General features: G+C 37.4%; 1 protein-coding gene across 8 annotated transcripts in view; it reads left to right on the top strand.

Moving 5' to 3' along the window:
* The window catches only part of HUWE1 (HECT, UBA and WWE domain containing E3 ubiquitin protein ligase 1), a 162,678-nt gene that overhangs the window by 25,560 nt on the left and 122,519 nt on the right, over positions 1-14,599 (top strand). For all 8 annotated transcript variants that reach the window (XM_034987900.1, XM_034987503.1, XM_034987653.1 and 5 more), the window contains 4 exons: positions 6,116-6,184; positions 11,821-11,919; positions 12,591-12,797; positions 13,964-14,116. In XM_034987900.1, coding sequence (XP_034843791.1) covers positions 6,140-6,184; positions 11,821-11,919; positions 12,591-12,797; positions 13,964-14,116 — 504 coding nt within the window. In that variant the 5' untranslated portion in view covers positions 6,116-6,139. The remainder of the gene's footprint in view (positions 1-6,115; positions 6,185-11,820; positions 11,920-12,590; positions 12,798-13,963; positions 14,117-14,599) is intronic.

The following is a 14,599-nucleotide window of genomic DNA, read 5'->3' as shown; positions in this document are numbered from 1 at the left end:
TTTTTTTTTTAAAGATTTTATTTATTTGAGAAAGAGAGAATGAGAGCACGAGAGGGAAGAGGGTCAGAGGGAGAAGCAGACTCCCTGCTGAGCAGGGAGCCTGATGTGGGACTCCATCCCGGGACTCTAGGATCATGACCTGAGCTGAAGGCAGTGGCTTAACCAACTGAGCCACCCAGGCCCCCGAGATTCTGCATTTTTAATAATTCCCAGGTGATGTCAGTGCTGCTGATCCTTCAACCATACTTTGAATTGTAAAGCTAACCTGCCACTACACTCAACTTCTATTGAGCCAGATTTGGGAACTACAGGTGTCCTCTGCCCTTAAGCTGATTCAGTATTGAAAGTCATTCTAAATTTGGTCAACTGGAGGTGATTACTACAGAGTGAGTTACCCTTTCAAGAGCGACTTCCCCTCAATATATTTTAAGTGAACACACTTGTCTTGATGTAAACCCTACAAAACCAAGATTCGAACTTCAAAGGTAAATGAAGTTTGGGGGAAAGGAGGAAGGGAAAAAAGTGGCTAATTAAATAGAAGTATTTAAGTAATGTATAGCTGTGGATGGTGGTTCATAAAATTACTTAATTTCCTTAAAGCTGATCTTTTTAACCTAAGTTTAGGAAGAAATCTTCATTACATGTAAAGATTGCTTGGTGCTCAGAGTTCTGGTCTGACCCAACAAAGGCAGTAGGCCATTTCCAGGAATTTGTTTAGAACTAATTTCTTTTTGTTAGAGGCTTTTTTATGTAATGGGATTTTCACCCATTTAACTTCTGAACATTAGGTAGAACTCATTCCGTGGTTACTGTTCCCATCATTAGTGTGATTTGACAGTATCTCACCTTCTTACCTTCTGCCCCAGCTTTCTCTCTTGCAATAATTTTCTGAACATAGGATCCAACAGTGTAAAAGAGTCTGTCACAACTATGTATTTTCATCTACAGGGCTTTATTGTAATAAAACTAGTAAATAAAGTGAAAAGCATGTTGTTAAAGCATGGACGTGGCAGCCAGAGAGGCCTGGATTTAGATCTTGGTGCTGGCATTTACTAGCTAGGCATAAGGTACTTAATTTCTCTGAGCCTCAGTTTTCTATCTGTAAATGGGGACAAAACTTGGCTTGAGTGGTGAGGATTGTATGAAAGACTTACATGAAGCCCCTTGGGCAGCACTTTCTCAAAGTTTGTTCTTTGGGATACTTAAAGTTGTGGGCTTTTAGTAAATAACCCTTGAAAAAAATGGTTTTGTGCCCTAATAAGTTTCCTTTACCCAAGATTTCTTGGAGCTGTTAGTAATGTCAGTCAGCCACTTGACTATCCTAAAGGAAGACACATTCCGTTTTTAACATTTCCCAAATTACTGGAACCTTGTCTTCCTTTATGGAGCAGAATGCTCTATAATGCTTTAGGAAACACCAACTCATTGTCTGGCTTGTAGTGAATGCTCAAAAAATACTTTCCTTCCCACTGTGAAACCAGCTTAGAAAGAGACTAACTAGGAACAAAAAAAACTTGAATTTTCTTAATTGATGTCTCATGGACAGTATTCTTCTTCTTTTTTAAACTATAGATGTTTCTTGCAACAAAATTACAGAAACCAGGTTAACGTTGCACTTGTTAGGGGAATGTGTGTGTTCGTTCATTTGTTTTGGCTTGGTTATTTAATTGGGTGCCTATCATCTGAATCTGTTTATGAAAAGTTTGGGGCCCAAACACTGGAAACAGAAAAAGCCAAATGTACTTGCTCTCCCCGGACCTTGACAGCTGGGGCCTGGGCTTAGGACCTACCCTTGACCAATGAGATGCTCACACTTGGGATTTTTTTGTGTCTAGAGCCGCTGATGCAAATAACCTGAGACTGTTCAGAAATCATTCTGCCACAGCAGTACCTTCCAGGCATCTAGAGTCTGGTGTTGGCAGTAGAGGCACCCCCAACTAAGCTGTGGGAGGTCCTTGGCTGAAGTTCAAGGCAGCGTAGCTTCCTTGGTTCCTCCTATTTTCTGAATGTGGATCTATAAGCCTTCCTATTGATTCCCTAAGCTGTTACCCTTCCAGTAAGTCTTTTTTCTGCTTTAGTCAGAGTCTATTTTCTCAACCCAGACCCTTGACTGGTACAGAATCCCAAGTCAAAACAGCTGTGGTTAAAGTGCGACACATGTGTGAAGATTTGCCAGTGACCTCATCTACATTTTCTTAAGTCAGTAAAAGAGTTAGAGTTATTAATGCAAGGTAATCAGTGCTCTTGTTTTGGAGGATTGTTTGGTTTTTTATTGTTGAATTGTGAGGTTCTTTATATATTTTAGATACTATATATGGGTCGCAAATATTTTCTCCCTTTTATACTTTTACATTTAAGTCTGTGATCCTTTTTTTTTACTTTGCATTTTTTAAATAGAGATAATAACATGACATTCTAATAGTTTCAGGTGTACAGAATAGTGATTTGGTATTATATATATTGTGAAACGATCACAGTAAGTCTAGGTAGAATTTTTTCTTAAGACGAAAACTTTTAAGATCTACTCTGAGCAATTATCAAGTATATAATACAATATTAACTATAGTCACCATGCTACACATTATATCCCCATAACCTGTTTGCTCTATAACTAAAAGTTTCTACCTTTTGACCACCTTCACCCATTTCACTCACCCCTGCCTCCGGCATCTACCAGTCTGTTCTATCTGTGAGTTCAGTGTTTTGGGACTTTTTTATTTGTTTTTTTGAGACTCTACATGTAAGTGAGACCATACAGTATTTGTCTTTCTCTGACTTATTTCACTTAGCATAATGCCCTCAAGGTCCAGCCATTTGTCACAATGGCAAGATTTCCTTCTTTTTTATGGCTGACTAATAACTCCTGTGTGTGTGTGTGTGTGTGTATGTATGTGTATCCACTCATCCATCAATGGACAGTTAGATTGCTTCCATGTCTTAGCTATTGTAAATAATGCAGTAAACATGGGGATACATAGATCTTTTCAAGTTAGTGTTTTCCTTTTGCTAAATACCCAGAAATGGAATTGCTGGATCATATTTTTAATATTTTGAGGAACCTCCATAGTGTTTTCCCATATTGGCTGCACCAATTTACATTCCCACCAACAGTGCAGAGGGGTTCACTTTTCTCCACATTCTCACCACATGATTCATTTTGAGTTAATTTTTATATAAAGAATGAGGCTTAGGTCAAACTTCATCTTTTGCCTATGGATATCTACTTGCTCTGGCACCATTTGTTGATGAAACTATCCTTTGAATTGCTTTTTCAACTTTGTCAAAAATAATTGGGTAGGGGCGCCTAGGTGGCTCAGTTGGTTAAGCGCCCGACTCTTGATTTCAGCTCAGGTCACAGTCTCAGGGTCGTGAGATTGAGCCCCATGCTGGGCATGGAGCCTGCTTAAGATTCCTTCTTTCTCCCCGCCCCTCCCCCCCCATGTGCTCTCTCTCTAAAAAAAATCAGTTGAGCATATTTGTATGAGTCTATTTCTTGAGTCTATTCTGACTGATATATGCATCTATCCCACCTCCAATACTACATATATTATATATCTTAACTCTTGTAGGGAGATATATATGTATGTCATGAAATTGGATAGAGTGATTCCTCCTCTTTTTCAAAATTATTTTAGCGGTTGTAGTTCCTTTGTCTTTCCATATATATTTTAAAGACTTACTAATTTTAGAGAGAATGCGCAGGTGAATCCACGGGGTGGGAGGGGCAGAGGGAGAGGGAGAGAGAATCTTAAGAAGACTCTGTGCTGAGTGCAGAGCCTGACACAGGCCTTGATCCTACAACCCTAAGATCACAACCTGAGCTGAAACCAAGAGTCAGATGCTCAATTGACTGTACCACCCAGGCACCCCATATACATTTTAGAATAATCTCAGTTTATTTACAAAAAAAATCTTGCTGGGACTTGGGTAGGATCTGCATTAAACCTATATGTCAATTTGAGGGGAATTGACTTCTTTACTGTGTTGTTGAGTCCTATGAGCATAGTATATCTCTTCATATATTTAGCTCTTTGGTTTTTCTTAAATCAACATTTTGTAGTTTTCAACATACAAGTCCTATACATGCTTTGTTAGATTTACACCTAAGTATTTTAGAGTTTTGTTTTGAGCAGTTGTGAGTGGTGGTATACTTTTAAAGTTTGGAGTTTATGTGTCCATTGCCAGTATATAGAAATAGATTGATTTGTGTGTTTATTTTGGATCCTGCAACTCTACTGAGATCATTTATTAGTTCTGGGAGTGGTTGTTTTGTACATTGGTGGATTTTCTACTAGATTAATCCTTTGTCATCTGCAAATAGGGAGTTTTGTTTTTCCTTTCTGATATATATACCTGTTATTTCATTTTCTTACCTTACTACAGTGGCTAGAACTTCCAACACTGTGTTGAATAAAGTGGTGAGAATGGACATCCTTACCTTGTTCCTAATTTTGGAAGGAAGGCATTCAGTGATTTGGGTTGTATGGTGTTGGGGCTGGCTGCTACTCAGTAGAGGTAGTCTCAAAGCCTCCCAGCAAATGACTGCAGCCACAATAGTGTGATAGCTGCTTGTTTTAGGGAATGAGTGTGAGAAGTTTTGTGAGAAAAAGCCAAAACTGAATACAAGTAGCTCACTTAAATTTCCACTACATGGATCAGATTGTTGCCAGAATCCTGTTGGTCTTGTTTTAGATATTTGGAAGTTGTAGGCAGCAGGCATTTTGTTCATTTTCTTTTATATTCTGAGGTAATTTTTTAAAAAGTAATCTGGAATTTCATATTCTAACATGTGAACCGTAGAGGGAAAACTGTGTGTGTGTGTGTGTGTGTGTGTGTCTGTCTGTCTGTCTGTCTGTCTGTCTCTACAAAAGCATTTTAGAATATACTCTGGATGTTTCACCAGTTCTTCCTGAAGTGTCCATTGGTTAAATAGATGCCGACCATGTAGGCAAATACACTTTATTTCCACGGTACTGAGTATGTTGGACTAAATTGAAGCCAAAAGCTACCTGAATTTTATACTTGTGCTTGGTCAGCTTTATACTATGACAGCCTTCTTGGGGGAGAGACATTGACCTTCAGTTACTGCTGTATAGCAAATAACATTATTAGTAGGAGAATCCTTGGTGTGTAAAGAGCTTTCAGTTCACCTCTACTTCTGTCCAGGTGTCCTAGTTGCTAAAGGGAGAAACCTTTATTTCTTTCTGTCCCTTGTCTGCCATGAAAGATCACATAGGTTTATACTATGGGTTGCCCACTTTTGTGCCTTCTAAATTAAATGGCTTTAGTAAAAATGATTGTGTTCTGTGCTTAGGACATTTCTAGTGGGAGTCTTATACCTCATTTTCTAATTTAAAAATAAAAGTGTTGTGTTGCCTTTGTTTTTCTAACACAACTAATATATTTTTATTGGTTAAAACAATAAAAGATACAGAGATGTGTATACATAATCCTTTTGGTTAGCAATGAGTTAACATTTTGATGCATACCCCTTCTAAGCAGTTTAGACATAGGTTTATACTGTTTGTTTTATAACCTTTTTATTTCACCATGAACATCTTTTTGTTATGTAATTGTGTGCAGTGTTTATAACAGTTGTGTAATATTTCATTTTAAACCAATCCTTTTTGGACATTTGGTCCTTTCCAATTTGTCACTATTACATATGGTCATGCAGTATAGATTCTTGTGGTTAAATATTTGTGTACATCCTTATGATTTTCTTTGGATAAATTCCCAGAAGTAGAATTGCTAAATTTTCCAGAAAACTACAAGGATATGGTGAATTTTTCCATCCTGAGGTGTGTTAAAAACATTGTGATCTTTTATTTTCAGTTATGAGTTTGAGAGGTTTGTTTTTTAAAAAAGTGTTTTAATATTGGCTTAAATTGATTACAGTCTTACTCAACATATGGATATGGGCCAATTTTGTCTGGAGAGATTCCTTTTTCTTCCCTACCTCATAGCTGTGCCTCTAGTTGGCATGGCATCATAACTCCAGAGTTTTTGCTTTAAGCATTTTGCATGTTCTTCATTCTGTCTTGTTTATGTCAAGCATATAGTACTTAAGATTGCAACTTTAAGTTCTCACTTTTTTTGGGAAATTTCTTTTCAGATCATAAAACAGAAAATCGAAAACATGAAAGTAGACAGGACTAAACTGAAAAAGACACCTACTGAGGCTGTAAGTATCCAGAAGTATGCTCTATTTTTTCATTTCAGAAAAAGTCCTGGCAATCAGTTCAACCATACTGATCTTCAAACTATGTCATCACTTATATATACAAAGTGCAATAAAACAGCAAATTGTCTTGAAATGGTCAAATTTACTTTTGAACTTCCCTTGATTAAAAAAGTGAATAAGCTAGTCACCAGTGGAAAGTGAGCACTAAACTGTTTGTAGCTTTGTGTACCTGAAGTAGGCTCCCTGGCTGCTGTCTTCTATGTGTTGGAAGGCAGTGTGGTATAATGGAAAGAGCAAATGTGGATTCAAATTCTGTCTGTACTTATGGGGTCTTTTTCAATTTTGTTTTCTCGAAAATTAAAGTGGTAACACCTTTCTTAACTGGGTTTCTTGTGAGGCCAGTGTTGTAGCTTTTTTTAAATTATAGATTCTTAATCATACAATTCACCTTAGCCTGTATTAACCTGTGTATTGGTTGACCATGTCAGTTGATCCTATGTCAGCAGTAGGAATCCCAGGTTTAGTCCAATATTCTGTCAGCTGGCTTAAAATGCATTTTGAGGTTAAGAAAGTATTGCATTGTTATGACCCTCCTGTAGATCCCATTATGCTATAGTTCAAGGAGCATGAGCTTTGGAATTAGACATGAGTTTAAATCACTAGATTTTTGTGGCCTGGTTTTCACAGCTATAAAACAGGGTTGATAATTTTTCTTTCCTTGATGTGAGGCAGATGCTTAGCAAAGTATCTGGCACATAATCAATTAGTTCATTTTCTAAATACAAGCCACTTGGTTTTTAAAAACTGTAGCTACCTGGCAAGTATCACCATGGATATCACTATTAACATTTTGCTATATTTCTTCTCATATTTAAAAGATTATTGCATGGACATTCTCCCGCCCTTTTTTGTTAAGCATTATACTAATGAATGTGAGAAATGCTGTCTTCCCATACCCTCATCAACATTACAGATTATCTTTTAGATTTTTGTTAATAAGTGGGGAAATATTTCATGGTTTTAATTTTCATGCTTTAATTACATATATTTTCAAATTTATTGGCCTTATATTGGTTGTCTGCTCATGCTGGTCATTTTGTATTTGACATTGGAATATTAGGTTTTTTATTGAGTGCCATACATATCAAGTATGTTCACTTTCATATCTATGGATACTTTCCTTTTGATTTTGTTTTGATGTGTTTTGGCATCTTGAATTTTTGACAGTTATATACCCAAATTATTTTGGAAACGAAAGAGCAAAAAGAAAAGTTGCCTTAAGAAACTACACAAATTAAAACAGTGGCATCGGGGCACCTGGTGGCTTAGTTGGTTAAGCATCTGCCTTTGGCTCTGGTCATGATTCCAGGGTCTTGGGATCAAGCCCCGCATCAGGCTCCCTGCTCAGTGGGGAGCCTGCTTCTTCCTCCCCTGCTCCCTCTGCTTATGCTCGCGCTCGCTCTGTCAAATAAATAAAATCTTTAAAAAAATAAAACTGTGGCATCGGTGTAAGAAGATAACCTAGGAAAGGATCCTAGTGTACCTGTGCGTAAGAACTTAACATATGATAATTATAGGAATTATTGGTTGGTAGGGAAGGACAATATTAATCAAGAAACTGTGTCAGGAAAATTGTTTTGACTTTTGAGGAGTGGGGACTATTATTGAAGAAATTCTAGGTAAATTAAAAGTCAAATATTTTTAAAAGAAATAAATTCTTGGTGAAATATAAATGAATATTTACCTGGTGTTAGATGGGGATGGCCCTTCCAAGCATTAAAACAAAGGGGGGAAAAAAAATGACAGCGTAAAGTAATATATCCAAAGTAAAAAGGCACATGACGAGCTGGGGGAAATATTTGTAACCTAATACACAGTTGACCCTTGAACAATATGCGTTTGAACTGCACAGTTCTACTTACATACAGTTATTTTTCAATAAATATGGTATTGTAAATGTGTATTTCTTATTTTTCTAAAAATCATAACATTTTCTTTTTCTAGTTTAAGAATACGGTATATAATATACGTTCCATAAAAATATGTGTTGAGTGTTTATGTTACCAGTAAGGCTTCCAGTCAACAGTAGGCTATTAATAGTTAAGGTTTTAGGGAGTCAAAAAAATTCTACTTAGGTTTCCTACTGCATGGGGGATAGTCAGCACCCCAACCCCCATGTCGTTCAGCAGTGAACTGTAGTAGCTACATCAGTAGGAGAGATGAATATCCCAATGACAAAATGGACATAGGTCATTTCAGAAAAGAACAAATTCATTAAACTGCCAGAATAACCTTGTAGATAATCAAAGAAATGCAAATTTTTTCTTCTTTTACCTAGTGGATTGGTACAGATATGTTCTTGGGGTCACACCTATACACACATTCCTGGCTCACAACATTTGATAGCTCCTAGCAAATTACTTAGGATAAAGTCCTGGAATTGGAATTTTTAGATCATTGCCTATACATTTTTTTTCTTAAAGATTTTATTTATTTTTTACCTGAGAGAGAGAGAGGGGGAGAGAGACAGAGCACAGAGGGAGCGGGAGAAGCAGACACCCTGCTGAGCAGAGAGTCCGACGCGGGGCTTGATCCCAGGACCCTGAGATCATGACCTGAGCCGAAGGCAGACACTTAACCAACTGACTGAGCCACCCAGGCGCCCCTCCCTATAAATTTTTAAGGCTTGAAGATGCCTAGTTTTCTTGAGCAGCATACCAAATTTTCTGTACTGTGGTTAATACTAGGTATTATTTTTAAGGACATTTAAAGTTTTTTGTTTTTTTTTTTTTACCTTTTGACCCCCTTTACCCATTTTTCCCACCTGTCCACCTGTGGCAATCACCAGTCTATTCTCCATATCTATGAGCTTGGGTCTTTTAAATTTGTTTTTTGTTTTTTGAATCTATGTATGAGTTGAGATTATATGGTATTTGTCTTTCTCTAACTTCTTTCACTTAGCATAATGCCCTCAGGGTCCATCCATGTTGTCATAAATGGCAAGATTTCATTCTTTTTTATAGATGAAGAGTATTCCACTGTATATGTACACCCCATCTTTATCCATTCATCTGTCCATGGACTCTTAGGTTGTTTCCATATCTTGGCTATCGTAAATAACGGTACAGTGAACATGGGGGTGCATATATCCTTTCAAATTATTGTTTTATTTTCTTGGGTTAAATACCCAGAAGTAGAATTGCTGGATCATATGGTAGTTCTATTTTTAATTTTTTTGAGGAATCTCCACAGTTTTCCATAGTGGCTACACAAGAAATACATTTATTGATCACTTTGTATATCAGCAACTGTGCAAAGGATTTTTCCCCTAGATTTGATATCTTTAGTGGAGCAAATCAATGTGAACCTTGGCAATTAGTATGCATCCATTGAACTGGCAAGTGCTTTCTTTTGCATTACCTGGAGAAGGAAAATAACAATCAGTTTGCATTTATGTAGCAGGAACAAGATGGTAAAGATAGACTTTTGTCCCTGGTGCATTCTGCAAACCACAAGGTCTGTAGGGACCTTGAGACTGCTGATAAAACAGAACATCATGCTGGTATATTAAATTGATGCCATTATGCTGACTGTATCTTGTGAGCAGAAAACGCAAGTACCTTAGATGCCTTAGACATATGTATGCCAGAGACTGACTGCCCTTTGAAGCTTCAGGGTCTTCCACATCAGGAAAGTTTCTAGGGGTCCAGAGGTCTGGGAAATACCAAGATTTCCCTTCTAAAGTGAGAGATGAATTGCTGTACCTTGTACCATATACCATGAAGACAGAGGAACAACATATGAGGTGCCTCTTTGGATTTTGGAACCAGCATACATCAAATTTGGGCTTGTTTTGATTCATTTACTGGATAACCTCTAAAGTGATAGGTCTGGATCAAGAAAAGAGTCTGGGAAAGGTTCAGGTTATGGTATAAGCTGCCCTACTATGTGGACATTTTGACCTAGTAGAATGAGATGTCTGACTTAGGTGTCAGCCAAAGATGCCTCTGGCAAGCTGTGATAGAAGTGCAGCTGAGATTCCTAGAATTTTGGCAAGGCTATTGTCTGCCAACAACTATTCTAACATTCAGAAAAGCAGCTTCTGGCTTGCAACTGAAACTTGATACAGACTGAATGCCTGATTGAGATATCAAGTGATTATAGGATTCAAATGTTCATCATTAATTGGGTGTAATCTAATCCACAGAATCAAAAAATTGGATCTGTATAACTGCATTCCATTAGACATTGAAGTGGTATATTAGATACTAAGCCTGAATAGGTCCAGAAGGCGCAAGTGAATTACATGAGCAGGTGGTTTAGACTCCCATGTTATGTTTCTCTCGCTTCATCACCTCTCCCTCAATGTATATGACTTTAAGGAGAAGAGAAAAAAGTGCAGGCCAGTTTATGGAAGGATTTTATGCCAAGGATTTTACATGCATTAATTACCACAAAAATTTCAGGTAGCTCTTAATAATGCTTCCTCAGGGAGAAAGGTTTGGGACTTAGCTTAAAGAAAACCTTTAAACCCCTGTTTTTCCATGTTGTGTTTTGGGTACTGAAAATACCTCTAGTTTAAATCTCACAACAGCGTTGCTGGATAAATAGGTGGTGTTAGTTCATTTTGCGGAAGAGGATACTAAGATTCAAAGAGGTAGCTTACCAATTATCTAATTCCAAAGCCCATATTCTTTGTAGTAGTATGCTGTCTCTCAATATTTAAGCCCCTGTCATGTGAAATAAGTGCTTTAGTATGTGGCAAACATTTGAACCTCACATTACCAAGGTAGTTATTAGGTCTCTTTTCCTGGTAAGAAAACTGTGGCTGAGAGATTGGACTAGCTCACGATCAAACAGCTTATTAAACATCAAGCTAAGAACTGAACCCAGTTTTGTTTGGTTGCAAATCTAGGCCCGTTTCCAGGATACCATATTGCTTTACAGAGAAAAAAAGCCAGTGTAATCATTTCCAGCTGCCATCCATTAAAAGAAGACTTCTCTGTCCCAGTCCCTAGCCTTCTTCCTCCTCCACTTTCAGAAACTTTACTATAAGCTCTCAATCCACGCCTTGTTACCTGAAAAACAGGCCCTTTCATCAGTAAAAGAGAGCAGGAATATATGGCAGTGGGAATCCTGTAAGAATGAAGTCCCAGTATTACAAAGTTCAGAAGGTCTTTGTCCTCCTACAGTTAGAGGGTTTAATGTTGCAGAGAAATACAGCCAGTGCTAATCTTCACCTTTAACTGTGAATTCACTAGGGTTTTTCAGTGTTCCTCTGATTCAACATTTCTTATCAGGCATTTTAGTTAACTTTCAGACTGTGGTACAGATTCTTTCATTTTGTTCTTATTGGTGTCTAGCTCGTTTCTTTTATTTCTGTTGTCTGTACCCTTCCAAGTAGATTGTCTACATGTACAAGTTTATCCAAGTTAAAAATGCACAGATGGATTGTTTTATTATAATATTTCCCTTTAATCCCAAGTGATTGGCAAATTTCCCATTTTCTAATATAGTATATTCTTTCAGAAGTTAAATTGCTAAGTGTGTTGGCCTAAAGATTCCTTTTCCCATTCTTTGTTTTTGTGTATCCCTCATCCTCCAAAACACTCTTTGTGAATACCTGTTTTTCTCAGCCTGCAGACTGCAGAGCCTTAATAGACAAACTCAAAGTTTGTAATGATGAGCAACTCCTCTTGGAACTGCAGCAGATCAAAACATGGAACATTGGGAAGGTATGTGAACCCATGCTCCCAAAAGACAGGGCTCCCTGGACTAGTACATCATTTTGTATTCTCTGATATGGAAAGAGAAACCACAGTGAGGTAGCATCATTCATCAGTTACTTAGTAAGTATCTAGTGTATGTCTAATACAGCTCTAGACCAGTAACTTTTAGCTTGTGAATACCAAGGAAATTTTGAAAAATGTGAAAGAAAATTTCGCTAGCTGAAGATGAAGAATGTTTACACAGGTGATGATAAAGAATTTCAACCACGGAATTCCTTTAGTTTGACAATATGAGTTTGAGATAGTTAAAAGAATCTTCTTTAGGTAACTCTAAAAATGAACACTTCTGATAAAATGGGTTCTGGCAGGGAGAGTCATTGTATTTGTAGACCTCAGAATGTAGCCAGAATTCTCTCTCTGAAGACCTAGTTAAGGTGTCTACTGGTGTTAGCACATGTGTACTTGATGCACTGATGTAATAATGAACTCAGGTTTATATGCCTCAGAGTATGATATTTCTCATACAGGTTTCTGTACTGGTGGGGGGTTTTAAAGAGAAGCAAAGGTGGGAAGTGAACTTGTCTAGGTGTCACGCTCAGCAATCAATTGTAGCAAAGCACCCACATAGTACTTAGTACCTTATTCTCCGATGTTCCTCTTTCTCTTCCCTTCTCCAGTGTGAGTTATACCACTGGGTGGATCTGTTGGACCGCTTTGATGGAATCCTGGCAGATGCTGGACAAACAGTGGAGAATATGTCGTGGATGCTCGTATGTGATAGGCCGGAAAGAGAACAACTGAAAATGCTTCTCTTGGCTGTGTTGAACTTCACAGCCTTGCTCATTGAGTACAGCTTTTCCCGGCATCTGTACAGTTCCATAGAGGTAGGAGAGGTTCAGGCCTATGTGATCTCTTCTCAAGTATTATTGTTCATGTCCAGAGATAAAGAAATTGCTAGTTCTTTCTGATAATTGCTTCTTTCCTTTTCATTATGGAGGTCTGGGGTTTTCGGTGTCAAAGACAATGATGATGTTTTTTGGATATAGATGCCCTTCACAGGTTGCTGGGAAGGTCCTTTATTGTCACCTTCACTCTGCCTTTCCAGATTCAAGAAATTAATGAGAATGTAATACATGTATTGAAGTATTCTAGGGAATTTGCAAAAATTGATCTTTGTTCCAGGTTGTTAGAACATTACTCATTGCCTAAATGACCTGTTAGGTTTATTTTCCCAAGTCTTTGGTAAAGAAATAGGATCAGAATTAAAAGGAAATGGCTTGGGAAAAGTGGAATAACTGAACTAAAGTATAGCACCCACGGTTTTAAGTGAGGAACAGATAAGCAGTCTGTTAAAGATAAAATAGATTAGTTGCAAAAGGAAGTACATAGCCTTCAGGATTATCAGCAACCAGAAATACCTAGGTTTCTTGCCAACTAAATGACATAATGATTTTAACACTGACCAAATGCTTCAATATATTGATGAACTTTGATTTTATTAAAAAATCTAGTCACTTTTGGATTACTGTTACATACACTATACTGTAACAGTCATAAATGCCACCAGCTGTTGTTGCTATCTTTAGCTTCTATATGGAGGACCCTGCATTTTAATTAGTTCCAATTTTATATTTGTCAAAGGATACAGAAGGAGCATAAAATTACCTTTCTTTCACAATACTTTTAGTCTAGTTGAGACTTAATGTTCTTAAGTTCCACTTTGTATTAAAATACCACATTTGTCTCTTTTGTAATCTGTTTTTTCCCGTGGGGACACCTGTGCAATTTTGAGCTGCTGCTCACTTTTTTCTTTTTTTCTTTTCTTTTTTTTTTTTTAAAAAACTTGGACTTTCTGGCTTGCTGCCAGATTATAAGCTGCTTGGGGACAAGGTTGCATGTTGTAGGTGCTCAGATATTCATAAATAGTTTTTTGTATTAAACTTCTTGATAGTTTTGTGTATATGAACAAATCTATTACTACATAGGCATTTTAAGTTTTCAAGGCCTAGTGTGCCCGATACCATAATCTTGCCCTTTTTGTTCCCTGTAGCATTTGACAACTTTATTGGCTTCCTCTGATATGCAAGTGGTGCTGGCAGTCCTTAATCTTCTCTATGTATTTAGCAAAAGATCAAACTATATCACACGCCTTGGATCTGACAAGAGAACCCCACTGCTAACCCGGCTACAACACTTGGCAGAGGTGAGTCATGGGTAAAGAGTGGAAGAGCACAAAAATTGGACCATATAGTTCCTTTTCACAGGTGTTTTTTACATTGTCAAAATGGATTACTATCCCTAAGTTTACTGGCCTAAATGAATAGAATTATGGGGGCCCCTTAACTAAGTTCCCACCAAAACCTAAGAAGTATTCTCAATTGTTACGAAGCAATTTTGAGGGATTTCATGAATCTCTACTCACAAAGCAGAATCACTCTGTTAAAAAATGGCAACAGCTTTTCTAGAAAGAAAGTTCATAATCAGATTCTACTTAGGAAGGAAGTAGGGTGCAATCTGGATTTGAGTCTTGTCTCTGCTTATTAGCTCTGATACCAGTTTTCTCTGGGAATTTAGTATATCTACCTTGAGAGTAGTTTCAGAATAAAATGAAATGTAGGGTACTTAGTGCTATGCTCAGTAATTGGTTTGTGATGGTAGTAATTATAATTGAAGGAAAAAAAAAAAA

The sequence above is a fragment of the Mirounga leonina genome, unplaced genomic scaffold, assembly GCF_011800145.1.
Source record: "Mirounga leonina isolate KUSES-001 unplaced genomic scaffold, KU_Mleo_1.0 Mir_101529, whole genome shotgun sequence".
In the NCBI taxonomy this organism is placed as follows: domain Eukaryota; kingdom Metazoa; phylum Chordata; class Mammalia; order Carnivora; family Phocidae; genus Mirounga; species Mirounga leonina.
The sequence above is the reverse complement of the archived record's forward strand: the minus strand, read 5'-3'. Positions and strand labels throughout refer to the sequence as shown.